At 48.0% G+C, this 27,256-nt stretch overlaps 3 protein-coding genes across 17 annotated transcripts in view; 1 reads left to right on the forward strand and 2 right to left on the reverse strand.

Moving 5' to 3' along the window:
- On the reverse strand, window positions 1-9,423 carry MUTYH (mutY DNA glycosylase). 6 transcript variants are annotated; one of them, XM_012125633.4, is made up of 17 exons: window positions 9,235-9,423; window positions 4,246-4,329; window positions 3,966-4,092; window positions 3,370-3,515; window positions 3,241-3,280; window positions 3,046-3,119; window positions 2,867-2,908; window positions 2,713-2,784; window positions 2,522-2,635; window positions 2,344-2,441; window positions 2,117-2,261; window positions 1,967-2,030; window positions 1,602-1,793; window positions 1,355-1,497; window positions 1,119-1,271; window positions 887-928; window positions 1-185 (listed from the first exon to the last, which is right to left on the reverse strand). In XM_012125633.4, the coding sequence occupies exons 3-17, from the start codon at window positions 4,084-4,086 to the stop codon at window positions 54-56; spliced, it is 1,578 nt and encodes a 525-aa protein (XP_011981023.4). In that variant the 5' UTR covers window positions 4,087-4,092; window positions 4,246-4,329; window positions 9,235-9,423; the 3' UTR covers window positions 1-53. The 6 variants fall into 6 exon arrangements, with proteins under 6 accessions (XP_011981023.4, XP_014947431.3, XP_060261234.1 ...); XM_015091945.3 differs by having other exon boundaries at window positions 1,602-1,751; window positions 3,370-3,518; XM_060405251.1 differs by having other exon boundaries at window positions 1,466-1,497; window positions 3,370-3,518.
- Window positions 9,326-23,905, forward strand: TOE1 (target of EGR1, exonuclease). Of its 2 annotated transcripts, none has more exons than XM_012125241.5 (8): window positions 9,326-9,568; window positions 10,283-10,425; window positions 10,512-10,552; window positions 10,698-10,794; window positions 10,924-11,082; window positions 11,353-11,612; window positions 11,813-11,972; window positions 12,051-23,905. In XM_012125241.5, the coding sequence occupies exons 1-8, from the start codon at window positions 9,517-9,519 to the stop codon at window positions 12,753-12,755; spliced, it is 1,617 nt and encodes a 538-aa protein (XP_011980631.1). In that variant the 5' UTR covers window positions 9,326-9,516; the 3' UTR covers window positions 12,756-23,905. The 2 variants fall into 2 exon arrangements, with proteins under 2 accessions (XP_011980631.1, XP_011980797.1); XM_012125407.5 differs by lacking the exon at window positions 9,326-9,568 and adding an exon at window positions 9,910-9,988.
- Window positions 12,963-27,256, reverse strand: part of TESK2 (testis associated actin remodelling kinase 2) — a 142,677-nt gene continuing 128,383 nt past the window's right edge. For 3 of the 9 annotated variants that reach the window (XM_060404989.1, XM_060405023.1, XM_027969240.3), the window contains exons 5-11: window positions 26,684-26,830; window positions 16,937-17,019; window positions 16,627-16,711; window positions 16,058-16,141; window positions 15,755-15,841; window positions 14,936-15,053; window positions 12,963-14,620 (exon numbers count right to left, since the gene is read on the reverse strand). In XM_060404989.1, coding sequence (XP_060260972.1) covers window positions 13,896-14,620; window positions 14,936-15,053; window positions 15,755-15,841; window positions 16,058-16,141; window positions 16,627-16,711; window positions 16,937-17,019; window positions 26,684-26,830 — 1,329 coding nt within the window. In that variant the 3' untranslated portion in view covers window positions 12,963-13,895. Of the gene's footprint in view, window positions 14,621-14,935; window positions 15,054-15,754; window positions 16,142-16,626; window positions 16,712-16,936; window positions 17,020-26,683; window positions 26,831-27,256 lie in introns of all 9 variants that reach the window. The other 6 variants (XM_060404864.1, XM_060404825.1, XM_027969232.3 and 3 more) reach the window with 4 other exon arrangements.

Below are 27,256 nucleotides of genomic sequence, written 5' to 3' on the forward strand. Positions count from 1 at the left end.
TGACTACAAAACTAAGTATTTTATTAAACAGGATTCTCAGCAGGGTGGAGGCATCACTGGGCTGCAGTGTTGAGGCTGGGTGCATCAGTGGGGACGTGGGGCCGAAAGAAACTCTCCAGGACTTGCTGGCCTGGACTGGACTTTTTCCGTTTGGACAGGGTGGCCACCTGGGATCTTTTGGAACCCTGTGCAGAAGACAAAGGAAGGAAACAGCGAGTGACAGTAGAGAGTCTTCCTTGCACCTCGCCCCCCCCTCGCACCACTGATCTAGCTCAGATTTTAGCCTTAATACTGTAAAGCTTCCATCCTGTTTCCAGTGTCTAACTCTTCAATCAATCAATTCTTTAAAAGGCAGCCTGAGGTAGTCTTTCTAATAGCCAAATCTGACTCCTCTCTCCACCTAAAATCCTTCAGGGCCTTCATTGGCCTGGGCCAGTCCTGCTAACAACTCCAACTAATCCAACAGCTCACAGGCTGTATGGTACTTCACCTTGGCTCATACAACTCTTGGGCCAGGAAAGAATATCTTTACTGCTGATTCTCCTTCCAAACCTGGAGAAAATGATTTAGTTCTAGGACCTAGATTACCAGCTGCTTCTTCCAAGCATCCATTCCTGATTCTTATCTCCCAGATAGAAATGATAGCTCCCCACTTCATATCCCACAAAACTGAGTACAAACATTTCACACACTGTGACTCTACTGTCCCCATCATTTGCTCCTGTCCCCTCTCTACCTGTAAGGTCTTCAGGTCAAAAACTATTCCTCTTGCCCCAGTGAACTCTGTCATGCAGACTGTTCACCCAAACATGCATCACTTAACTCACTGAAAACCTGTAGATTTGGCCCTGGGGAGAGATGGCTGGGTGAGGGCCAAGAGACTCACCTTGCAGGTGCCAGGCTGTTGGCCCTCATACATGCGGAATACCTACATGAGAAGAGGGAAGTGCAGGGCTGGCATCTTTCCCGCAAAGAGACAAACCTCTGTATTCTACCCTTAACTTCATGCCCCAGCCCTTTTGTTTAAGATATGTTTTTCATTTGTTTACATAGTAACAGGTTTACTCAGAACATGCAGGGAACAGGAAAAAACACAACAAAGACAACAAAGGTAGTGCCTTTTTCATGGCGGTGGAGACGGCTGCAGTGTGAAAGTCCTCCCGGGTCAGCCAGCGAGCACCAGGTGGTACAATGGTCACTGGGGTGTGTTCTTCCAGGACCTGACCGTATACTTGGTATGTCATCTTGATGTGAGAGAAGGTGTGGACCACCTAGGGGGTGCCAAGAGGCTGAAACAGACCTGGAGATGTGGCCACAGAAGCCATCATTCCTGGGCACTTCTCTCCTCACTCACCTGCCCCAGGTGATGAAGGCGCATGTCCGGGAGGGGCCCCACCCAACTCTGTAGTTCCTGCTGCAGGGCCTCCCGCTGATGCTGCCCTGAGGCTTCCGCATTCACACTCACCGATGGGAACTCCCACAGTCCTGCCAGCAGACCTGAGAGGAAGGGCAGCCAGGCGTGGGTGGGGCCTTAGCTGCTGCTGCCTCCATTTCTTCCCTGTTGCTCATGCCACCTCACGGCACTCCCAGGGTCCAGGTACCTGAGTTGGGCCTCTGCACCAGCAGAATGCGGGCACCCCCAAGAGCCTTGGGCTGCTCCAGAACACAGATGGCAGAGCACTCCTCCCTGGGGGGCTTGCGGCTGGCCTTTCTGGGAAAGTTGGTTACTCCCAGGGTTTGGTCCCAGGGCTCTGTGGGAGGCACACACAGCGGGCATTGTCCAGAGTTGGGAGCTGGGAAGAGAGATCAAGAGCCTCACTCAGGCCGAGTGGGCTCAGGTGCCAAGCCCAAAGAGCAGGTCTTTGCCCAGCTCTGTAGAATCTGACTCAGTTGTAGGATGAAAGGGAATGAGGCTGCCACAGGCACCTCCCTGACAGCACAGGGAAGGGCTGGGGCTGCCACTCACCACACTCCTCCACATCACAACTGCCGGGCAGGCTCTGTGAGGCTGAGAGCTGCTCCCGCTCCACCTGAGAGGCACAGACAGGGCAGGATGCCATGGGGCAGTGGTCACTCCCTAGGACCCCTGACTGCCTCCCTTCCTTGGGTGGCTCACCCTCTGGCGTGCCCGGCACAGGCTCTGCACAGGGCAGTGGCTGCAGAGTGGGCGCTGCGGGGTGCACACTATGGCCCCCAACTCCATGGCTGCTTGGTTAAAGTCCCCTGGCCGGGCTGGGTCCACCAGCTGCTGGGCTAGGCTCCTACAAGAAGGGAATATTGCTCTGAGCCAAAGACCCTTTGGAGACACCTTTTCCAATCTTCCCCTTTACGCTAGTATCCTACCAGAGGTGCTGGGAGACAAGAGTGCTGCCAGGATCAGCACCTATGGCTCGGACACGGCACAGCACCCGTATGACGTTCCCATCTACCACTCCGGCGGCCTGGCACAGAGGAGTCCAGAGTCAGCCTGGTCTGGGAGGAAGGTGGGCACGTACAATATGGGGGTGGGTGGTGGGCTCACCTGGCCAAAGGCTATGGAAGCAATAGCTCCGGCTGTGTACCGCCCTACCCCAGGTAGGAACTGCTGCAGGGTCTCTGCTGTACGTGGCATGTGGCCCCCTAGCTCCTCTACCACCTGATTGGAATGGGAAGGTTCATGGTTACGAGGCACCCAAGATCCTGGAGCTTCCAGACCCCTCGTCAACCCCTTACCTTCCGGGCTCCTTCCTGTAGCCACCGGCCTCGAGAGTAATAGCCCAGGCCGGCCCAGAGTTGGTTAACTTCCTGTGCATGAGGTCAGAGGTCAGAGGGGTCCGGGATCGGTCCTCAGTAGTCCCCATTCCCCCTACCCTAGGGTGGTTCTCACCTCCAGGGAAGCACTGGCCAGGTCCTGCAGCGTTGGCCACTTCTACAGCCCGAAGGCAGACAAAAAGAGATGAGGCCAAAGGTGAAGGAAGTGGAGGAGGCCTTATTTTATCCCCACCCCCAAGGAGTCATCTGGGGTCTGGACCATGACTGACCCATCCCTTTGTTCCCGGAAGTCACCTGCATCCATCGGGTATAATAGTTGATCACCGTGGCAACCTGGGTCTGCTGCAGCATGACCTCTGAGACCCACACTGGGGAAGAGGGGCTGACGTGAGGACACCGCTGGCTGCCCTACTCTTAGCCCACAGCTCCTAGACCCCAAACCTGAGGTTGTCTAGGCAAAGTAGCCCTGCTCCAAGGAGATGTACTCACCAGCGTATGCCCGCCTGTCTAGGTCCACCTCACCCTCCACCTGCCAATGCAATCCCAGATGGACAGTTAGTGTGGAAGGCGCTGGGCACCAGTCTCCTACCTACCCCCTCACATCCATTGTCCTCCTACCAGCCTTCTCCAGGGTAGGTCCCGCTTCTTTTGGTCATACCAGCCCAGCAAGCTCTCCTGGAAGGCTGTGACCTCAGCCACATCTCGGAATAGATGGTATGGGGAGACAGAGGCCTGCAATAACGCCTTCTGCTGCCTGGCCGGGCCTGCTGGGGTTTCAGAAAACTCAGGGATCATCCCTGCACAGGCTGTGCACCAGAGGCCTGGTTTTAGGCTGTCAAGTTTCTAGCCTTTATTTCCCCAGGGAGGTACCCCTGGCTCCTTTGTCTCTGGATCATAATGAAAATCCAAGTTTCTGCCAAACATACACCTGTGGAGGGCCTTCCCATTCACAGAACACGTTCAGGCTGATAAACTCGTTGGATCCCATGAAAGCCAAGTGAGGAAGGAAATGCACAAACTACTGCTCCATGTCACTGATAGAAAGCATCTTATACAGAGCAATTATCCCAAAGTACAGAGCAAAGTCAGAATTAGATCCTTAATTAGTCCCCTAATGACTTGATACATACCATGCTCTCTTCTCAGCCTGAATTTGCCCCCTTTCATGGCCAATTAAACCAGCCCCTGAGTCTGATTAGGACCCAGATCCTCACCACTGGGGGCAGACGGCTTGGCCTGGCTGCTGCCAAAGGCACATTTCTCCTTTCCCTCCTGGCTGGATGCCTGCTTCCTGCGACCACTTCGATTCCCCACAGCTGCTCGTGGCTTCTTCATGATCAGCTAGAACAGAGTGGCCCAGCCAAAGTATGTCAGTCACCATGAGGCTGAATCTTAGGGTCCTGTAGAGGGTAAAGCTACCTCCCTCCCCACACCATTCATATAAAGTGTCTAGCTTTTCTCAAGCACCCCCCGGATGCTCACGGGCTTACTTACTCTTAGCTGGCTGTGGTACTGAGGTATGACCAGTAGGGCTGAACTTCTGCAAGTGGCCTTAGTAGAACCAGCATTAGTATACACCTGGAGACATAAATAAGAGGTCAGAGCTGGGCTGAGTCAAGGACCAAAGCCTCCTGTGCAGGAGCATATGTATATCCCTGGGAGCTCAGGTGTAAGAGGTTTATCTCCTTAGAGATGTAGCACATTTACACTGAAACAGCCTTTTTTTTTTTTTTCCTAAATTTTAATTGGAGACTAGTTACTTTACAATATTGTAGTGGTTTTTGCCATACATTGACATGAATCAGCCATGGGTTTACATGTGTTCCCCATCCTGAACTCCCCCTCCCACCTCCCTCCCCATCCCATCCCTCTGGGTCATCCCAGTGCACTAGCCCTGAGCACCCTGTCTCATGCATTGAACCTGGACTGGTGATCCGTGAAACAGCCTTTAGTAATCATCTAGTCTAAACCATCCTATAGAAAGGAGAAACCTCAGTGATGATTTTAAAAATAAAATGCAAAGGGAAAAAGAAAACAGAGAAACTAAGGATCAGAGAGGGTAAAAGATTTGCCTGAGAGCAGATGGCAAGCTGGGAAGAGGGGGAAATGAGCTATTTTTATTTCTAATCTTCTACTGATTTAGTAAATCACAGCTGCCTATCCACTAGTAATGAGAAAACATCTGGTTGATCTTCACTGCTCCCTAACTGTTCTGGCTGCTGATTTTACCTTTTATCTAACAGCTAAGTTAGTGAGTGTTATACATGCCAGAGTTCTTACTCAGTCTCTTTAACAATCTCATGAGGTATGTTCTAGGATTACCTCCATTTCAGTTACGAGGAAGCTGACGCTTGTGATCAGGAAACTTGATTCAAACTCCAAAGGTCTTCCTGCAGAGCTATACGTGGCTCTGCTGCAGTCCCTGCTGAAACTCTGGTTCAAACCCTCTCCTCAAACTTTTTGCTTCACATCTGATTTTTTTTTTTAATTAAAGGGTAATTGCTTTACAGAATTTTGCTGTTCTCTGTCAAACCTCAACATGAATCAGCCATTCAGTTCAGTTGCTCAGTCATGTCTGACTCTTTGCGACCCCATGAATGTCAGGCCTCCCTGTCCATCACCAACTCCTGGAATCCACCCAAACCCATGTCCACCAATTCAGTGATGCCATCCAACCATCTCATCCTCTGTCCTCCCCTTCCCCTCCTGCCCTCAATCTTTCCCAGCATCAGGGTCTTTTCCAATGAGTCAGCTCTTCACATCAGGTGGCCAAAGTATTGGAGTTTGAGCTTCAACATCAGTCCTTCCAATGAATACCCAGGACTGACCTCCTTTAGGATGGACTGGTTGGATCTCCTTGCAGTCCAAAGGACTCTCAAGAGTCTTCTCCAACACCACACTTCAAAAGCATCAATTCTTCGGCGCTCAGCTTTCTCTATAGTCCAACTCTCACATCCATACATGACCACTAGAAAAACCATAGCCTTGACTAGATGGACCTTTATTGGTAAAGTAATGTCTCTGCTTTTTAATATGCTGTCTAGGTTGGTCATAACTTTCCTTCGAAGGAGTAAGCATCTTTTAATTTCATGGATGCAATCACCATCTACAGTGATTTTGGAGCCCAGAAAAATAAAGTCAGCCACTGTTTCCACTGTTTCCCCATCTATCTGCCATGAAGTGATGGGACCGGATGCCATGATCTTAGTTTGCTAAATGTTGAGCTTTAAGCCAACTTTTTCCCTCTCCTCTTTCACTTTCATCTAGAGGCTTCTTCACTTTCTGCCATAGGGTGGTGTCATCTGCATATCTGAGGTTATTGATATTTCTTCTGGCAATCTTGATTCCAGCTTGTGCTTCCTCCAGCCCAGCATTTCTCATGATGTACTCTGCATATAAGTTAAATAACCAGGGTGACAATATACAGCCTTGACATATTCCTTTTCCTGTTTGGAACCAGTTTGTTGTTCCATGTCCAGTTCTAACTGTTGCTTCCTGACCTGCATACAGGTTTCTCAAGAGGCAGATCAGGTGGTCTGGTATTCCCATCTCTTTCAGAATTTTCCACAGTTTATTGTGATCCAAGGCTTTGGCATAGTCAATAAAGCAGAAATAGATGTTTTTCTGGAACTCTTGCTTTTTCGATGATCCAGCGGATGTTGGCAATTTGAATCAGCCATAGGTATACATATATCCCTCCCTTTTCAAACTCCCTTCCCATCCCAACCCTCTCAGTTAATACAGAGCCCCTGTTTGAGTTTCCTGAGCCATACAGCAAATTCCCGTTGGCTATCTATTTTATATATGGTAATATAAGTTTCCATGTTACTCTTTCCATATATCTCACCCTCTCCTCCCCTCTACCAATGTCCATAAGTCTATCCTCTGTCTGTTTCTCCACTGCTGCCCTGTAAATAAATTTTTCAGTACCATTTTTCTAGATTCCATATATATGTGTTAGAATACAGTATTTATCTCTGACTCACTTCACTCTGTATAATAGGTTCTAGGTTCATCCACCTCTTTAGAACTGACTCAAATGTGTTCCTTTTTATGGATGAGTAATATTCCATTCGGAGAAAGCAATGGCACCCCACTCCAGCACTCTTGCCTGGCAAATCCCATGGATGGAGGAGCCTGGTAGGCTGCAGTCCATGGGGTCGCTAAGAGTTGGACATGACTGAGCAACTTCACTTTTCACTTTCATGCATTGGAGAAGGAAATGGCAACCCACTCCAGTGTTCTTGCCTGGAGAATCCCAGGGACAGGTGAGCCTAGTGGGCTGCCATCTATGGGGTTGCACAGAGTCGGACACGACTGAAGTGACTTAGCAGCAATATTCCATTGTGTATATATACCACAACTTCTTTATCCACTTATGTGTTGATGGACATCTAGGCTGCTTCCATATTCTAGCTATGCTTCACACCTCATCTTCATCAAAAGAGCTTGCTTCTGCCTTCAGAAAAAAAGAACCAATGCATAAACTTCCCTCCATCTACACTTTCCTTCTCCTTTATCCCATTATATGGAGGAATGTTCTCTCTTCTTCCTCCAATCTCATCCACAAGACACACCCACTTCCTAGCAAAAGTTCCTTGACCAAACTCACTGACTTCCATAATTCCTTATGGAGTGCCTACTATATGCCAAGCAGTTTTAGGTACTTGGAATACTTCAATAAATAAAACATCAAAGGTTTGGGCCTTCATAGAGTTTATGGGGTCTACAAAAAATAATGCACAAAATCAGCCAATTATATAGGATGTTAGGTGATAAAAACTAGCATAAACAGTCAAAGTAGACTTGTGAAGGGGATAAGAAATAAGTGAGGGTGGTGGAATGTCGCAATGTTAAAGAACGTGGTCAAGGTGGGCCTTGTTAGAGCAATACTTGACCAATGACTTAAAGCAGTTAAAGGAGTTATTCATATAGATGACTACCTGTGGGAAAGGTATCCTGAGAAGCTAGTCCAAAGGCCCTAAGCAGGATTCCTGGTGTGTTTGTAGACTTAGGAAGTCAGTGTGGTTAGAAATGGAAGGGGTGAGTAGTAGGTGAGGTCAAAGAGGTAAAGAAGGGGAAACTGAAAGTGGCTCAGTCATTTTGTGACTGTAGCCCTCCAGGCTCCTCTATCCATGAACTTCTCCAGGCAAGAATACTGGAGTGGGTGCCATTTCAAACAAGGTGGGAGGAATAGGATTACAAAGTACCTTGTAGGCCACCGGAGGACTTTGGCTGTCACACCCATTGCTCTCAGGAGCCAATTCTCTTAATGTATCTTTGCAGGATACAAACAGCTCAACCTGCCTCATCCCCTCACCCACTGTACTCCAGCCATGAAAGTGAAGTCCCTCAGTCGCGTCCAACTCTTTGTGACCCCGTGGACTGTAGCCTACCAGGCTCCTCTCCATGGGATTCTCCAGGCAAGAATACTGGAGTGGGTTGCCATTTCCTTCTCCAGGGGATCTTCCCAACCCAAGGATCCAACCCGTCTCCCACATTGCAGGCAGACGCTTTAACCTCTGAGCCACCAGGGAAGCCAAGCCATGTTTGCCTGAAATAGTTGCCTCAATTCCCAAAGTGTCTGTCCACCTTGAGGCCTCACCCAGTTCATTTCCTCTGCTTGAACAGCTCTTCTGTTTTACCTAACATTTATTCACTCTTCAGGTCTAGACTTAAATGTCCAAATCAGATTCTCCCCCACCCCCCCAGTCTTACCCTCTTCTGTACTTCTCCATTGTTGCTCTTATACCAATCATATTTTCATGTTTATTTGTGATTCTTTGATCAGTGTCTGCTTTTCCCACTTAACTGTAAAATTCCATGAAAGAAACTTGGCTGTCTTTTGTTGACTGTTGTGCACAGTGCCAGGCAAATTGCATAAAAAGTACCCCTTTTTTTCCGAATGGGAGAAATCCAAACAATTCAGAACGATGACAAAAAGATTCAGTAGAGAGAAAGGATGAACTGGAAACAGCAAATAATCAGAGAGAGAAAAGGTTGAGTCCTTGGTGGAACTCTTGGGAAAGTTCTGCTCTACAGTAGGAACAACTCTCAGTAGCAGAAATCAAATCCAAAACCCCTCAGAACAACTATAACTCCTAATTGCTTACAAGCTGTCACTGCTGGAGCCTAATTCAAGTCCTTATTATCACGCGCGTCTATTGTTTCAAAAGTGTCCCCGCCAGCGGTCGCTTTCACCCTCCGCAGCCTCATCTCCTGTCCCCCTCCCTGGCTCCTTTCACTCGCTGGAATGCAACCAGCTCTCCACCCTTCCTAGGAGCTTGCCTTTTCCCAAATCCTTTTTCCCCCGCACACTCTCTAGTCTGCATAACTCCTACGGTTGCTTTAAGCTTAGCTCAGGTATAATCTCATCCTCTACAGACATAAAAGCCCCAATCCCCACAGCGGGGCAGAGTCGATGAAGACAGCGTAACGCGAAAGCCTGCGTTCCCGCCGGGTCGCACGGGAAGAAGGAATTACCTCCCGCGTGATCTCCCGCGCCAAGCTCAACGGCGAACTCCAGGGGGCGTGGCCCCGGCCAATTTTGGCGGCGAGCCGATCCACGCCGGCCAATAGGATTCCAGCGCGCGCCAGGCTGCCTCTTCCGCACCAGACCCAGGAGATCTTAAAGGTAGTCCGACCGTTCGGCGATTCTGGGCATGAGACCCCGCCCCATCCCCGACTGCAGGAACCAAGACAGGAGAAGAAGCGGAAGTCCCCGTGCCCAGTGACTGACTATACTGGCGAGGGACCCGTGGTGTCATGGCCGCCGAGAGTGACGATGGCGCAGCCTCAGCTCCCGCGGTCTCAGACGGTGAGTGGCTTTCCCAGGGGCCGTTTTCAAAGCCTGTGCGCTCGGAGGCAGCGGAGGGCCTCGGACTCGTAGTGCTAAGAAACCGGCCTCAAGTTTCAGAGGACTTGCGCCTTCCTTTTGAATCGGCCACGAGGAGACTACATGTCCCGGTGTGCACCGCGGTCCCACCTCCAAAAGCCTGGAGTGTTGGGAGGCTAGTTAGGACCAGTGAGGGCATCTCGGGAGATGTAGTTTGGAGTTGAAAGCGCTGTTTATTGGGGGAGGTTGGGAGTTGTGGTCCACAGGAAGTGGGACGGATTGGGGCGTTATCTATTAGGTTCTGGCGCAACCTGGCTACTGCCGCTTGTGGCTGAGGCACCATGGGAACGGTTACAGAGCGTTGTGGGATATCACGGGCCTGAAGTCCTCAAACCTTGCAAAGTATTTCCTGCAGGATATGGGGAAAAGGAACCTCAACAGATTATCTAGTTCAGTCTTCCACTTTTACAGGTTTTGATGCTAAGGGGAAATATTTTCCTAGAATTTTACATCAACCACTGGAAGACCCAAGCTTTCTCTCCCCAAATTTAGGGCCCTGTTCACTCCAATCCTGTGTATAAAGCATATGCAATATAACTCTTGAGGGGGAAGCTGCCCCTAGCCATGGCCTAGCTTGGTGTCTGTTCCCTTGGCTCTTTCCTGAGCATTGATATCCATCACCCTTCTTATCTCCAGATGGTGTCAGCCAAAGGACAAAATCTGGGGAGGAGCTAGTAGTCCAGGTTCCCGTGGTGGATGTGCAAAGTGACAACTTCAAGGAGATGTGGCCATCCCTCCTCCTGGCCATAAAGACGGCTAACTTTGTGGCTGTGGACACGGTAAGAGCTAGGGAACTGGGAGAGCAGGTGGTGGTTAAAGGGCTGGTACTGCAGAACCTAACAGCTCTCCCTTTACTGATCCATAGGAACTGAGTGGGCTTGGGGACAGAAAATGTTTGCTGAACCAGTAAGTATAAGCCCTGATCTCTTTAGTCTTAGCCTTGCCAGGAAGGGCAGACCTCAACCCTGGAGTGGAGGTCACAGTCCTGGGTGGTTTGGGTCTTTCATGAGGCTAACTCCCAGCCACAGCCACCCCCAAACCCAACCCCAAGGTGCATCGAGGAACGTTACAAGGCCGTGTGTCATGCTGCCAGGACCCGTTCCATCCTCTCCCTGGGCCTCGCCTGCTTCAAGCAGCAGCCAGACAAGGTATGGGTTACTCTTACCCCCATCCCAGATCTGTGGCAAGGGAAGGAGGGATTAAAATACTGAGGAACATCAGCTATGAGGTTTTTTTTCTCCTAAGGCTGGATGTAGCAGAATCTGTTTTTCTCCCAGGGTGAACACTCATACCTGGCGCAAGTGTTCAATCTGACCCTACTGTGCATGGAAGAGTATGTCATAGAACCAAAGTCTGTGCAGTTCCTGGTACAGCATGGCTTCAACTTCAACCGGCAGTACGCTCAGGGAATCCCCTACCACAAGGGCAATGACAAGGTAGATCTTCAGCCTTGAGACTGCCTCTTCTGTGAATTCATTTCTTACTACTCTAGGCTGGGTACACTGGGGAGGATCTGCTTCTTAGGGAGTATGGGGCCTCACCAGTGACAGAGCTGGAGAAACAAGATTGATATACTGGTGAATAGCAGTAAATTAGATGAAAGCAAGGGAGAACTTTCCAGGTGAGGCTGCCTGGGACAGGTGTCCTGCAAAAGAGGTTCCCTAAGGCACTCTATCCTTCTTGATGACCCCTTTCTTTCCACCTAGGGTGATGAGAGTCAGAGGCAGTCAGTGAGGACACTGTTCCTGGAGCTGATCCGGGCCCGCCGGCCCCTGGTACTACACAATGGTCTGATAGACTTGGTGTTCCTCTACCAGAACTTTTATGCACACCTGCCTGAGAACTTGGGAACCTTCACTGCTGACCTTTGTGAAATGTTCCCCGCTGGCATTTATGACACCAAATATGCTGCTGAGTTTCATGCCCGCTTTCTGGCCTCCTACCTAGAATATGCCTTCCGGAAATGGTGAGGGACTGGTTGAGGGAACGGGGTGGGGCCTGGCATAAGCCTGATTATTTCGTTCACTTAAGATATTCAGTGAGTGCCTACCATGGGCCAGGCACTGCTTTAGTGCCAAGGGTTCAGCAGTGAACAGAACAGACAAAAACCCCTACTCTCACGGAGCTTACATGCTAGTGGACCTATATCCTTTTGTTATGTTGCAGTGAGCGGGAAAATGGGAAGCAGCGGGCAGCTGGCAGCCCACATCTGACCCTGGAGTTCTGCAGCTATCCTTCTAGCATGAGGGCCCATATTGACTACCGCTGCTGTGCGCCGCCCCCCACCTATCGTACTCATTCCACCAGCATCTGTGACAACTTCTCGGTGAGCACACCTGCCCGTTTACTGGGGAAGGGACTTTGATGCCTGGAAACCCTCTCTAAGCTTCTTTCCTACCTCTAGGCCTATGGTTGGTGCCCCCTGGGACCACAGTGTCCTCGGTCCCATGATATTGACCTTATCATTGACACTGATGAAGCTGCGCTGGAGGACAAGAGGCGACGGAGACGACGTAAGGAAAAACGGCGGAGGGCTTTGTTGGGCCTGCCTGGGAAACAGCCTTCTAGGGAAGCTGAAGACAGTCCTCCCACCAAGCAGGTCTGTAAGGACAACCTCAAGCCTGAGGAAACTGAGCAGGAGGTGGCTGAGGATGAGACTGGGACCCAACCTGGCTCAGGGCAAGGTCACACAAATGACCTGGAGATGGAGCCTAAAGCAGCAAGTGCTGAGACAACTGACATGGCCACCTCAGACGTGCCAGAAAGGCAAGTTACAACTGACATGGCCACCTCAGAAGTGCCAGAGAGGCAAGTCACAACTGACATGGCCACCTCAGAAGCGCCAGAGAGGCAAGTCAGTCCTAACCCAGTGCCTGGGGATGGACTGCATCGGGCTGGTTTTGATGCCTTTATGACAGGTTATGTGATGGCCTATGTGGGAGTGAGCCAAGCATCCCAGCCCTGTAGCTCTGAACCATGGCTACCTGAATGTCACAACAAGGTATACCTGAGTGGCAAAGCTGTCCCCCTCACAGTGGTTAAGAGCCAGTTTTCCCGTTCTTCCAAAGCCCACAACCAGAAGATGAAGCTGGCTTGGGGCAGCAGCTGACCCAACTTTCACGCAGCACTCAGGGCCTAGGAAGAGAAGCTGAGAGTGGATCAGAGGGGTCTGGATCCCTTTAGCCTGTGAGTGACTTAATCCCAACTACTCGGGGAAAGGATGGGGTCCTGGCAGAGATACTGTTGCACTGCTCTGGCATTTCTGCCTTTACCCCAGAGGCTGAAGAACAAGGGTACAAGTAAGAAGGCTGACCAGCACCTGTAACACCGACTTTATTCATTTTTAAATCTCAAAGTGTCCTGGGAAAGTTTTACCAAAAAAAAAAAAATCAGAAACAAGATATGAAAATATCTGACCAGCTTCATCTTTGGTTATTTCTTATTGTGGTTCTATTAGGACAGACTGTTCCCATAGCTCCAGCCATAGCAGAAAGGGAAGAAATCAGTCCATGTATAAATCAGTTGGGTGTATCATGTGTCGACAAATTCACAGAGCAGGCCCTAGGGCCTACAAAATCAGCCCCACTCCCAACCACAAGGTTGAAAGTCTTTTAGGGCAGAACATTAAGACTCCTTCATAAATATGAAAATAGATTAATCAACTGGAAAAGATCTTTGAATAGGTTAGCTGAGAGCCACGACCACCACTCTGCCTCGCCTTGCATAGAAATGTAGTGACATGGTCTGGCTGTGCAGTAAGTGCAAACAGCAATTATTATTCAAGTGTCTTAGACATTCTGGCAAGAAGCACCCCAGTCTTCAGGTCTGAGAAATAGCCATGCCCTTTATGATCTCCTGTCCAGGTTCCATCCATTAGCTTATATGTCCCAGGAAAGGGCAAGAAACAGACCCGGGGTAGGAGAAGAACCTGGGGTAATAGCTGCCTGCCAGCTCACAGGAACTAGGAATCCTCTGGTCCTGTTGGGAAGTCTCAGGGATCTGGTGGGAGCCAGAGCGCCTTGCTGGATTTCAGAGGCTTCGTATCAGCCATTGGCCCTAACTAGGAATGTCTCTCATGGCTACTTCACCTCACATAGCCACTGGGCAGTGGGAGCCTCACAGATGAGTCTGGCTTGGCTTAGCTTGCGTGCTCTGTGGGCCCTGGGGAAGAGTCTAGGCTTTGCACCAAGGGGGCCCTGTGGCTTCAGCTGAAGGTCTGTCCCCAAGGTGAGGTGGGGATGAACTCTGCTCACCCATCCTGTTCTCCCTGGGTCCTCAGGCCCATGCCTGAGACAGAGAAGGGGACTGGAGCCGAGTCTCTTGGCCTTTCTTCTTCCACCTCCATCTCCTCAGGGTCACCTGCAAGGCATGGACTGACCCCCTGGGGCCTGGGCCCAAAACCATTTTCTTCCTGGGGGTTGGAGCAGTCCATGGCCTCATGGGCTGGAGCAGCTGGCTGGGCAGATGCTCGGAATGGTGGGATCTCCCTTACTCTGTACTTGTGACTGCTGAGGCGTGGTGGGGGCCCATCAGATAGTGATTCTTCCCGGCCCACAAATGGACAAGCCTCCTGATGCAAGAACTCAGGTGAACTAGGCAAAGAACGCCACCGGCGAGCAGGTGGGCCCAGGGGCTCCTGCCAGTCAGCCATGGGCATCGTTCCAGGCCCTGGTGCATCCAGGTCAAATACCAGGGAGATGACAGATTTGCTGGGCAGGTCAAAGAACTTGATCTTGCCACCTTTGAGGTCCTGGCGAGCACTGAAAGGGTTGATTTTGGGGGCTCGAGCAGCACCAACTCGTTGTGGCTGGTAGTAGGGATCCAAGACGTTCACTGTACGTGGGGGCTTATTGGAGAAAATGTCTGACTGGCTTCGAGACAGCCAGATGGTACGTTTTGGGTGTGGGGACTTAGGAGGTATCTTGTCATCCAGTAAGCTCAGTTGCTTCACCCCAGATCCTTTCTCCAAGAGTCCTGAAGAATAGTGAGTCAAGTCAGCGTTTCTAGTCATAACAAACAGAAGCAGTATCTCGTACACAATGTGTTACCACTTGAGGAAGCAAAGGTAGATACTGTTGTCCCCATTCAACAATGAGAAAACAGACTCAGAAGGGAGGCGGTATGCTAGCGCAGAGCTCTATGACTTTTCCCATCATCCCCTGCTTTTTTGCCTTTCTTCTGTACATGGGATCCTGTGATCACAGCCCTAGAGTGGAAGCCCTTTTGCCCCCCCACCATCCTAATATCCTCCCATGGGTTCAGGCTGGACATTCTGGTTTCATTTCTTACCCTTGGCTGTGGGCTGCAGCTTCCTGTCCCTCTCCAGCTCTTCCTCCTGTAGGCGGCTCAGAATTTCCTCCAAGGTCTTCCCAATCTCCACAAAGGATGGGCGTAGTTTGGGGTCCATCTGTAGTCATCCACAGCAGCCATTAGCCCTGACCTCCTATCTTCCATCCCGAGGATGGCATTTGAGTCTGTTTCTGGCATCTTTTGAGAGTCAGATGTGTATCTAAGAGATCTTTTCTGAAGGTTCCAGACCATAAGACTGAGCCCCAGAGTGAAGGTCAGGGAAGATGCTATTGTCTAGTACCCTCCCCTATCAGAGCAGCCTTTCTATGTCTTGTCCCCTTGTTTGGCATAGAGCCCTCCAAAAGTGGGTGTTCACATTGGTTGGTTCTATTCTTTGTTGAGTTCTGCAGCTAACATGTTTCTGGAAGCCACCTGGACCAGTCCCAGCTACCCCTTAGTCATAACTGGTAGGTGCGGCCCCAAACCTAAAATGCTAACAAGAGCCTTTCTTATGGGCCTTGGACCAGTTGGATGCATGGTCCAACTAAAACCTGACCAACTCCATCAATATCCAAGAAAAGGTGTAGTAGGTTTACATTACAAGCTGAGGACTGGATAATACAAAGCAATTTCCCTTTCCTTGGTCCAAGGCTCTGGGCCAGAGTCCAACAGGCACAGAGGAAGGAACATAGGCACTGCCACTCATCATTGAGAAAGAAGTTCCTCATGAGGCTAATTAGCAGCCTCTCCATGTGGTCCTAACCAGGTGAACAGGGTTCAGCCAGCCCCAACCAAAGCCCAGGAGAAGAAGATACTCACATTACAGCAGTTGAAGGTGAGCTGCAGGAAGTCTGGGGGACAGTCTCCCACCATGTGCTGGAAAGCATCATAGTCTAGCCCGAAATTCTGTGGATGGGTATGGTGGAGAAGGAGCAGGGACATGGGTAGACAGGTCATTAACCCCTCCACCCATGTTGGCCTGCTCAGGAGAGGTGGAGAACTGCCCCAGAGAAGAAGCCACAGACTAAGTTCCAGGAACTCCACCCCAAGAAAATAAAAAATTCCATGGCCTTGAAAGCAGCCCCATCCCAGTGGCACACTGGTCCCCATCCTGGAGCTCACCTCTGTTCGGGGAAGATAGTCTGGATCAGCCTGGATGCGGGCGATGATCTCACAGAGGATGATACCATAAGAGAACACATCCGCCTGGTGGGTAGTGAGATCTCAGTTTCCCTCGATGGGGTAAGAGGCGGGGTTTCTGCCTCTCATGTTCACTAGCCCAGGCTTGGGCCCTACTGACCACGTGCTCAGTTGCCCAGTCATGTCTTAACTCTGTGACTCTGGACTGTAGCCCACCAGGCTCCTCTGTGGGATTTCCCAGGGAAGAATACTGGAGTGGGTTGCTATTTCATACTCCAGGAGATCTTCCTGACCCAGGGATCAAACCCACATCTCCTGCATTTGCAGGGGGATTCTTAACCACTGAGCCATCAGGAAGTGGAATGAAATACTGACCATATTTCATTCAGTTCATTCACCAGGCAGCTGACAGGTACCAGTGCTGATTTTGCAGGAAGGATATAGATCCTTACCCTATATGTGAAGGGTGATCCAAGATACTTTATGCTAAGAATGGATTCTACAGAGAATCAGGCCTTGGGGGTCCCCAGACTCACCTTCCCCAGACTTACCTTTTCATTGTAGGGCTCATCTCGGAGAACCTCAGGTGCCATCCAGAAGGGTGAGCCCACCACAGCTAGCTTCTCACTTCCCGTGCTGTGGGGTTAGATTGTATGGAAAATGAGCTTGCCACTGGTGGGTGCAATGGGAGATCTGACTATTGGGAATTTCTCTCCCCCAAGAATGGGCACACCAGAATTGACTGAATTTAGGGAGCTGAGATTGGGCTGTGACCAAGTCCTAGCCTCTGAAGAGGACGCTGGAGTTTTCCCCTTTTCCTCAGTCCCTTCAGTGACCCCAGCACCCATTAGGGCTACCCACCTGACATCAGGGATCTTCTCAGCCAGGCCAAAGTCAGCTACCACTGCAGAGTAACCATTTTCATCCCTCTTTATCAGGCAGTTCTAGGGTTCCCAAAGAAGAAGACATGCGGCTCAGAAGAGGGGACCAGCCAGCCATAGAGTTTCCCACCACCCCTCCCTACTACCACAGGGCACCTTGTCCTTTTGCTTTTTGGTGAAATCATGCTCTTGGGCTGACCCCAGTGGGGCTCTGATAGCCATGAGAGATGAATTAGGCCTGGATCTTGGGTGGCTGCCCTAGGATTCATACCATGCTCCAAACACAAATATTTATCTTTGTTTTCCATGTGCTAGGCAAGGTTCTAAGTATCAAAGATACCAGAGTGAATAGAAACCCTTGTTCTCTTGGAGCTTATAATCTAGTGGAAGAAGACGGGTTATCAGACCCTGACCTCCCTTCATTCTTCCCTCAGAACATAGAGACTCAAAGACCAGGCCTGACCTTGCCAAGTAATGTATGCACAGGACAAGTACCCAAGCCTATACCAACTTTCACTGCCCACAAGATCATAACCACCCTCTCCTCTGGCATTAAAATTCCATGATCTGGCTCTGTTCTGTGATCTGAGCCCCTGGTGCCCCTATGTACATATCTTCATCCAAACTTCTTACAGACAAGCCTGAACAGGCCCTTCAAACCTTTGCCTTTGCTTTTACTTTTTCTTTCTATTTGGAATATTCTCCCAATTCTTTTTTTCCTCAGAAAATTTAGTGTGCTTTAAGGTAAGCTTACCTTTCCAGTCCTGACCTCTCTAGTTCTCACCTTCAGCTTTCTCAACTCCATTAACTCCTCTCTGCCACTTCCTCTTACAGCCTAGCAGAGAGGCCATCAGCCTCTCGGGCAAATTCGGGTTTGGGCCTTCCTCACAGTATGCAGTTTATGAGAGAGGTTCAAGACAAGCTTGTTGAACAAATGCTGCTGTCTCCAGAGAAAGGATGAACCCAAATGACTTTAAACATACAGCAGCAACGAGCTTTCCCCAAATATCATTCAAAATGGACCTTCACCACTCTGGCTCAGGAGTCGCCTCATTCCATCCCCCTTCCTCCAGGGGCAGCAGAGAGCAGGGATCCTTGGCTCACAGGGACATTTCTGGGACTGGCAAGGCCCTCTAGCCCTCCCTCTTCCTCACCTTGGCACATAGTTGCCAAGGTATTGCTAAGTCACCTGGTTACTTCACATCAGGTACAAAGTAGTCCCTTACTCTGGCCTCTCTTTTTCTGAGCTGGAAGCAGCCTGTGATTTCATTACCATCTACTGCCCTCATTTCCTGATAGACATAACTGTCCCTGGCTTCTAAGCAGGCCTGTCCTTGTGCTTGTCCTGGCTTCAGCCCTTCCATCAGTCCCCTGGATTGCTCAGCAATCTACCACCCCCACCCCAGCTCCCTGACTGTACAATCTATGAGAAGATGGGTTCTAAGCCAGCCTGTCTATTAGACAGCCAAAGTCTAGGCTATTGGGCACTGGCTTGTGAGGCAGTGGCGGCTCAGATCTGTTGCTTGTTTTCCTCCCCTACCCCTGTTCTTTCATCAACAACTCAGGCTCCTGTCTCCAAGTATCAGTCTAAAGTCCTGTTTACTACTGGCTTTACAGCCTTCAGAAACAATCCTGTGAAATTAAGCTTAGGTGCAGCAGTAAGGAACAGCATGGCCAGTAGCCCTTATCAAAGCTGTTCAATTTCTGTCCCATCTTCACAGTCATGAAGCCCTCTCGTACACTCACCGTAGACCAACCATCCAAGAGGAAGTGACTTACAGTAGCTTCTTGAGCCACTGAAAGATGGCTACAGCAAGGTTGATCAGGGCCCCACAACATGGGTGAGCCTGCCTAGCCCAGTCTGCCTCTGATTTGGAATGTGACCCCTGCCTATCTTAAAGCTTCTCCATAGCCAGCAGCCAGGCACTGGAGCCAAAGACAAAGATGGAATACTGAAAACCAAAAGAACCAACTTTAGGAGTCTGTATCTGAGGTGATAAGGAAAATGGGGAGGAACCCTGACCATGATTAGCTCCTATGGGGTTTTTCAATAAACTCCTGAGCCTGTCTTTAATGAGGTCTAGACTAGTGAAGTCTGGCTGGCAACACTTGCTGTTTTCACTTCCTCATCTCCCATCCCTTCTTCACTGGCTTCTGCTGGAAGTGTTCTCCCTGAGGATCCCTCTGAGTTCCATGGCATTAAACTCAATAGACAAAATCAGTGCTTAGTATTACTTGATTTTGCTGCTGTTGACATTGCTGATTATTTCCTTCAGCATTTTTACATATGATTCAGGAATCCTATCAATGCTGGGCATGTAGAGACTAAGCCATTGTGGTCCCGGAGCAAACAGACTAGCTATCACAGGCTATTACAGGCTATTTCTGTTGCTTTTGATTCTTCTCTCCTGGCTTCTGTGACACTGTAGATTGCCTTCTCTACCTCTGGCTACTCTGAACACTCTAGGGCAGGCCCTTCCTCCCATCCCCCCCAAGGGTGATGGTCTCAGGGTTCTCCTAGGCCTACAGCTTGTGCTCTATTGTGGAGACTATTCCACATTTCTTTTCTAATTACCACTTCTGTAATGATGACTCCCAAATGTATATCCTCAGCACTGACCTTTATTTCTCAATCTTCAGCTTTGCATATCCAGTCTATATCTGGACGACATTTGGATTATTCACACTGAACTCTATATATGCAAACATGAACTCATCTTTTTCCCCCAAAACTAAATCTCTAGCTGTATTCTTATGTCAGCTAGTACTGCCGTTTTCCACCCAGTTTGCTAAGCTAGAAACTTGGGATTCACCTAGACTTTCCACTCTTAACTCCAAATAATTTTAGCTTCTAAATGTTTTCAAATTGCCCCCTCCTTTTTCATCCCCATGACTACTGCCTTAATTCAGGTCCTCCTCTGAATACTCCAGTATTCCAAATGGTCTCTGCCTAGGCTAGGCTTGACCTCCATAATCCACCTTCCTCACTTCTGCCAGCACGATCTTTGTAAAATGCAAATCTGTGTTACTCACCTACTTAAAAGCCAGCAATAATATACTGTATGATTCTATTTCTATGAAATGTCCAGATTAAGCAAAGCTATAGAAACTGAAAAAAGATTAGTGGTTGCCAAAGGCTGAAAGGAGGGGAGAACAAGGCATGGGGTTTTCCTTTTGGAACGATGAAAAGATTTGAAATTAATAGTGGTGATAATTGAATATACTAAAAACCACTGAAATGTATACTTTGGAAGGATGAATTTTATTTTATGTGAGTAATATCTCAAAAAAGCTATTATTTAAAAGAAGCCTACAATGGTTCTTCATTTCCTATCTAGAAAATAAAATCCAGGTTAGATAGTACATGATCAGACTCCTCTGCTTTCAATTCTTATCCCCTACCACTTAAGCCTCACAGTCTGCATATCATACTGTTTGCCTTTGTTTATGTCGTTCATCTGATCTGATCTGGAATATAACCCCACCACATACACAATGTGGGTTGCCACACCCTCTTCCAGGGGCTCTTCCCAACCCAGGGATTGAACCCAGGTCTCGCACACCAGGGCTTCCCTGGTGGCTCAGTCAATAAAGAATCTGCCTGCAATGTGGGAGATTCGGGTTTGATCCTTGGGTTGGGAAAAATCCCCTGGAGGAGGGCATGGCAACGCACTCCAGTACTTATGCCTGGAGAATCCCCATGGACAGAGGAGCCTGGCGGGCTGCAATCCAGGGGATCACAAAGAATCAGACATGACTAAGCAACTAAGCACACACACACACAATACTTACTAAGTAGAATTCAATTTTCAAGATTCAGCTCATGCATCACCTTCTCCAAAAAGTCTTCTCTGTACCCTCAGGTTAGGTTCAATATCCTTTTCCAAAGTATCCTTTGCATTCTCTTCTCTCTAACCTTAGCATTTGACCTAAGTGTGTTTCTATTGTCCCTTCCTATAGCTATAGGCTGTACGCCATATACTAAAAGATTCAGCAAAGCAGCAATATCTTAAGAGCGAAGTGCCTTCGAGAATATTTCCTAGCTGCTTGTGCAAGGGAAAGACTGTCTACTTCTGCCTGTGTGGTACCTTACGAATTAATTGTAAAACACTTTATAAACTAGTCCAAGTGATTCAAACAACCTTGTCAGGTGGGCAGATCTGAGATTTTTACATTTAAGATGAGAAAAGTGAAGCTTACAACTATGAGTGGTAAAGATGTGGGTCTCCTGATTCTAATAGGATCCCCCCCTAAAGATTCTGACCTTTCCAGAAAAACTGGTTGAAAAGCTTTCCACTAGAGACAGCAAGGCTATGGCAGGAAAACTGTAGTCTTAAGACAGAAGCAGAGGCCCAGACTCATGGAGAAGGCAGCACTGTTTGTGCAGGCAATACAGTAAGACCCCTTCATCTGGGATGCTAGCCCCCACCTCCAAAGCTGATTAATCCAAGGGCGCCTACTGTAATGCTTGCATTTCTCACCCAACTTGGACATGGCCACAGTACAGACTAACTACAGAGCATAAAATATGAACTCAGACCACTGTGCAGCTCTGAAGAACCCAGACTAATTTTCAGGCTGTGCGGGATACAAAGTCCATTAAGTCAAGCTAAAGAATGCTTTATTCAAAAGTATGCCTGGAGTAAGCAACAGACATAAGAAAGGCCCAGTCAGACTTCCCTGAGGTGAGAGGTGACCTTCTCTGGTTCAAAGAGGAGCCCAGGCACTGCTACCGCCTGGCTCTCATTCCTCTCTGTCCTCACTCCTATTATAATACATCACACAGTAGCAGAGAGACTTACATGTCTGCCTATTTAAAGGGCAGAGACTGATCCTATTATCTCTGTATCTCTAACCTAGCACAGACACGCAGAAAGAACTCAGCCAAAGTTTGTCATGTGAAAGTCTGACGAATAAAGCTTCTTTCGAAAGCAAGTGAAGAGGCACACACTAATCATCCATTCAACTCTCCATGATGGGGACCAAGCTGACAGATTCAAAAGGTGGCCGTGAACGCATTTCTGTAAGCCAGCACAAACCCTTCAGGACTGGGCCAGGGGAGACACCTGAGAGCAGATCCCGAGGGCTCCTAGGACAGCTGCACGTCTGTACTGGCACTGGATGAAACCACCCAAACGGAGAAATGCCAGGTCCATTTGTAAGTGTTAGCTCTAAGCTAAAGCTATTTCTATAACAACAAAAAATGGCTTTCCGTGTGCCAACACCTCTCTCCCCTTACCCCCAACAAAGTCACTCCATAAATCCAGTTAGAAAGAAAGTACTGATTCTATGTCTCAAGAAAGGTTAAAAGTTTCTTTTCACAGCACAGCCAGATCAGAGATTGAACTGCCCTCCTAAATGTCCCAAAGACAACCAGAGTCCAACTTGGAGAAGATTATCTGGTTTGCTCTAATGTGTCCTGTCCCTTCCTCTCCATTCCACCATATGATCCTATACTTTCTCCATAGTTCTTGGGAAGTAATCTGCTCACATATCTGTATCTCCAACTTGACTCAGAGCCCATGGATGGTACAGATTAGGTTCCAGTAATTTCTATCTCCTCTAACAGCACAGTATAAGTGGTTCCAAAAGGCTGTTGATGGTTCTCATTATAAAAAATGACTACAGAGTGCCCTAACACACACTCTCTACATCCTCCAGCATTCAACTCTGTTTCTAATTCATGTTCTCTTCAGTCTCTGAAACCATTCTCTCGAGTTTGATGTGTGACACAGGGAACCCAAAGCCAGTGCTCTGTGAAAATCTAGATGAGCGGGATGGGGAGGGAGCTAGGATGGGCGTTCAAGAGGGAGGGGACACATGTATAGCTAATGCCAATGCATGTTGATGTATGGCAAGAACCATCACAATACTGTAATTATCCTCTAATTTTTAAAAATATATATTTAAAAACAAACAAAGAAGCCCTCCTTAGCTGCCCTTAAGAGGAAGGCTCACATACAATGGAATCAACTGCTTCTAGCCTGCATGTGGCTGTTGCCACTTCTTGATGGAGCTCAAGAACTGAATGTTTTTAAAGCCACACAACCTCCCATTTCCTTCTAAGTAATCAGCATTGCTACTGCACGAACCTAAATCAGCCTATTTCTTAGAAGTAGTTATAAAATTAGACTGAACAGCTATATCTGACAGACTTTTCATTCTTGAAAACAGTGTTGCAGTAACCACTGATGTGTGAATTCTACAAAGGCAATACTACTTTCAGTAGGCACTCTGGAAACTAGGATCCTTTCTGCCACTACTCTAGGCCCAGGATCATTTGGAAAATGGCATATGCTTCTCTCTGTCCTGGTTTACCCACCTGAAACACACTGCCACTATTTTAAATCCCTCTTATTAGTTCTGGTCTGAGAAGCCAGCGCTGATGTCAATAGCCTAGGGACACTAAGGGCCCAAGAACACTGAAGTCATTTAAAGAGGTGGAATAAAACTGGATGTGGGACTCAAAATCTCAGTTCTCAAGCAGATGTTCTGGCCTCTGTGCCATCAAGCACATTTTCTGCAAGAGGGCCAGGAAGCCTCTACTCTGACAGGCCCTATGTTAGGTGCTAGGGGGGAAAAGGTGAATAAGAGCAGCACTTGAGAAACTCATGTGTTGGTGGGAGACACAGACACAGTATAACCATCAAATAACTGGAAGTGTACACACTCAAATAGAGGTAAACCTTTTATTGCACTTAAATCAAACTCAGACGCAAGGCTGACAATGAGGAGATAATTTGGAAATTTCAAAGCCCTGCTCTGTCCCTTTAGCCTTATTTTTCCCTTGGGCTTCTCATTCTTAGGGTCAATGTCACCACCATACAGGTCTCCTGGGTGGGGCTGTTCTGGTCTAGGTGTGAACATACAACCTCTCCTTAATCTCTGCAACACTGTGAAGCTGAAACATTTGGATAAAAGGGCAATAAATACAGTCTCTCAAATTGGATGGTCTGGCTTATAAAATGTGCTTGTTTTTCTTCAACTTGAGATTCCCTAAAGTGTAGTTCCCAGCCTGTCTTCCAGTTGCAAAGTCATTTGTTCTCACCACCACCTAAAGTTCAGACCCAAGAAAGTACACCCAGTAATACCAGAGAATTATTTCTCCTAAATTCCTAGTTTCTCATCACAAGCCAGCTGACAGGGGAACACCCACCATCAACTAGGAAAACCAAAGGACAGTGGTCTTACCCTAAAGATCCAAAAAGGGTAGTCATTTTTACAATACATACAATATGACAAACCCAGACAGAACCACACTAGCACAATGGGATAAAATATTTTGGGGGCACAGAATGGAATGTGATGAGTTCCTCCAGAAAACCTAGGTACCCTAGTCTACTGATTTTTTTTTCGCTGAAAATACATAGTCTATAGCTAAACACTCAATTATAAAATGCTATGAACTTTTCTGCAAGGAGATCCAACCAGTCCATTCTGAAGGAGATCAGCCCTGGGATTTCTTTGGAGGGAATGATGCTGAAGCTGAAACTCCAGTACTTTGGCCACCTCATGCGAAGAGTTGACTTATTAGAAAAGACTCTGATGCTGGGAGGGATTGGGGGCAGGAGGAGAAGGGGGCGACAGAGGATGAGATGGCTGGATGGCATCACTGACTCGATGGACGTGAGTCTGAGTGAACTCCGGGAGTTGGTGATGGACAGGGAGGCCTGGCGTGCTGCGATTCATGGGGTCACAAAGAGTCGGACACGACTGAGCAACTGAACTGAACTGATGAACTTTTCTTCAGTTATTTGCCAACAGACTATCTCTGGTCAGAAATTATCTTTCTTGAATATTCCTTCATGCATGGTGCCAGGCACAGAAGACACTCATGTGGGTGTGTAGGAAATATCTGTGTGATTGATAAATAACTGATCATGACCTCCCTCCAGTTAGAAGACATGATGCTCTCTGAGTAGGAAGCAACAATTTGATTTTAGTTGCATGCCCAAGGTAAGAGTATGCCATCAACTTGAGACAGTATCTAAGTTGATACAACTCAACCCATCTGCCAGGAACAGGTGCAGTTTTCTAAGTCTTGACTTTCTAAAACATTCTAAGGAAAGAGAAGAGGCTGATGAAGGGATAAGATACTACCTTCCAGCTCCCAGCTGTCCAGCTCTTGCTTATACCAATGAAGATAAAGGACTTCTCACAACCAGGTCTCAGCTGGTCACCAGATTCCACCAATCTACAAATGGCACTGCCACACCTAGAGCCCTACGAGCACTACTTAAAGCTATTTTCTGTGTAGTAGTCACAAACCAATGGCCAGGGTCCCTTGGGGACAGTACTGCTGTTTAGAACACCAGAACCATTCTAATGGGAGGTAGCCAGGGACTCACTGCTCTAGGTCTATTGGCTCTGAGAGCACAGCCTGCTTTTGTTCCCTTTGCAAACTTTTTCCTGTAACAGGTTTCCTTACCCCCTCATCCATGACAGAAGAGCTGCGTGAATATGTATATGCCTGTGCATATGCATGTGTTGAGGGTGCAGAATGAAGTGACCGCTGTTCTTGGATGGGTATAAAACTTCCACTCACCTCCCCTGCATGCATGTGTGTGTGCTCAGTTGCTTAGTTGTGTCTGACTCTTTGTGACCCCATGGACTGTAGCCCACCAGGCTCTTCTGTCCACGGGATTTTCCAGGCAAGAATGTTGGAGTGGGTTGCCATTTCCTCCTCTAGGGGACCTTCCCAACCCAGAGATCGAACCCATGTCTCCTGCATCCCCCACATTGGCCGGCAGATTCTTTACCACTGAGTCTCCTGGGAAGCCTCATATACCTCCCTAGGAGACTTTTAAATCAGCTTCTGAACACAAGTTATATTAGATGATTTATAGCTCCCGTATCAATGGTCCAACAGTACTATTAAAAAAAATTTTTATTGGCGTATATTTACAATGTTATGTTACTTTCTGCTGTACAGCAAACTGATATATATATATATCTCCACTCTTTTTGAGATTCTTTTCCTATATGGGTCATTACAGAGTACTGAGTAGAATTACTGTGCTATATAGTAGGTCCTTATTGGTTATCTATTTTTTATATATAGTAGTACAAACAGTACTATTTATATAAGCCTTGTCATGTGGTATCCTGTGCTACTTGGCCCTGAGGTGTCTGCCTTGTAGTATAGCCAACTTCCTCTAAAAGCAACTCTTTTCTAACCTGGTCACACAGCAATTTGGACAGCAAGAGAATACTACAGAGACCAGCTGATGCAAAAGAGGAACTGGCAGGATGGCAGAAACTCAATCACACAGAAAGAAAATGGGTCAGTACATTATGGCCTCTAAAACCTGTACTCAAGTGACTAAAAATCACAGAACCCCTGCTGGAGACCATGGGAGAGAATACAAAGAGGCAGGTTCCCACACGGCCTTGACTGCTGTCACCCCTAAAGGGCAAGAATCTCTTACGTATTCTCATGCCATCTATTCCTGCAACATACATTCAGCAGTGAGTGAAACCAAGAATAAAGGTTCTCAAGATGTATGTGCTGATGGACTCAACAATGAAAGGAACCTGCTGTTAGCCAAGTTTGGCTTTCTAAGGACTAGCTATACACAGTAATAAGCTGTATCTTCCATGATTAAATGTTGAATTTATAAGAGATCTCCAACATTCCAAAGCTCATTAATGACTGGTTTCTTAATGCAGTTTTCTTGGTAAATGGGACATAGTGTCTCACAGAGTTGTCCAAGTAAAGCCTTCGTACCTTAGAGGTGAGGTCCCGATGGAAAATGCCTTTGAAGTGAAGGTAGCTGAGGCCCACTGCTATGTCATAAGCCAGTTTCACCCTCACAGTCCAGGGCAAATGCAGGTTACTGTCTAGCAACTGTTCCAGGTTTCCAGAGTTGATATACTGCAAAACAGAAGGAAAACCCAGCTACCATTTGTCAGCAACATTTAGGGTAGGGGTAAAACTACTAGAGGGTAAACACCTAGAAGACAGAGTGTTGGTGTTTTTTTTTAAGTTACTGAGCAGTTATTCTGCATCCGGGCACTATGGTAGATGCTGCACCTTGCTTTGAGATCACAATCTATTAAGGGATATAGACAAACAATATCATGTAGTAAATGCTAAAAGATAGCTTTGAATAGGCATGACAGCACAAAGGGTAAAGGTACAGACTCAATCTAGGCATGTCAGGGAAAGCTGCACAAAGGAACTGAGGAGTTCAAAGGATGACTTGGGGGAGCAGGAAAGAAAGTCCACACAAAGGGAGCAGCAGACATAAAGCTATAGGTTAAGAGTATGGAGTATTCGGAAAACTAATTTACTCAGTGT

The sequence above is a fragment of the Ovis aries genome, chromosome 1, assembly GCF_016772045.2.
Source record: "Ovis aries strain OAR_USU_Benz2616 breed Rambouillet chromosome 1, ARS-UI_Ramb_v3.0, whole genome shotgun sequence".
Lineage (NCBI taxonomy): Eukaryota > Metazoa > Chordata > Mammalia > Artiodactyla > Bovidae > Ovis > Ovis aries.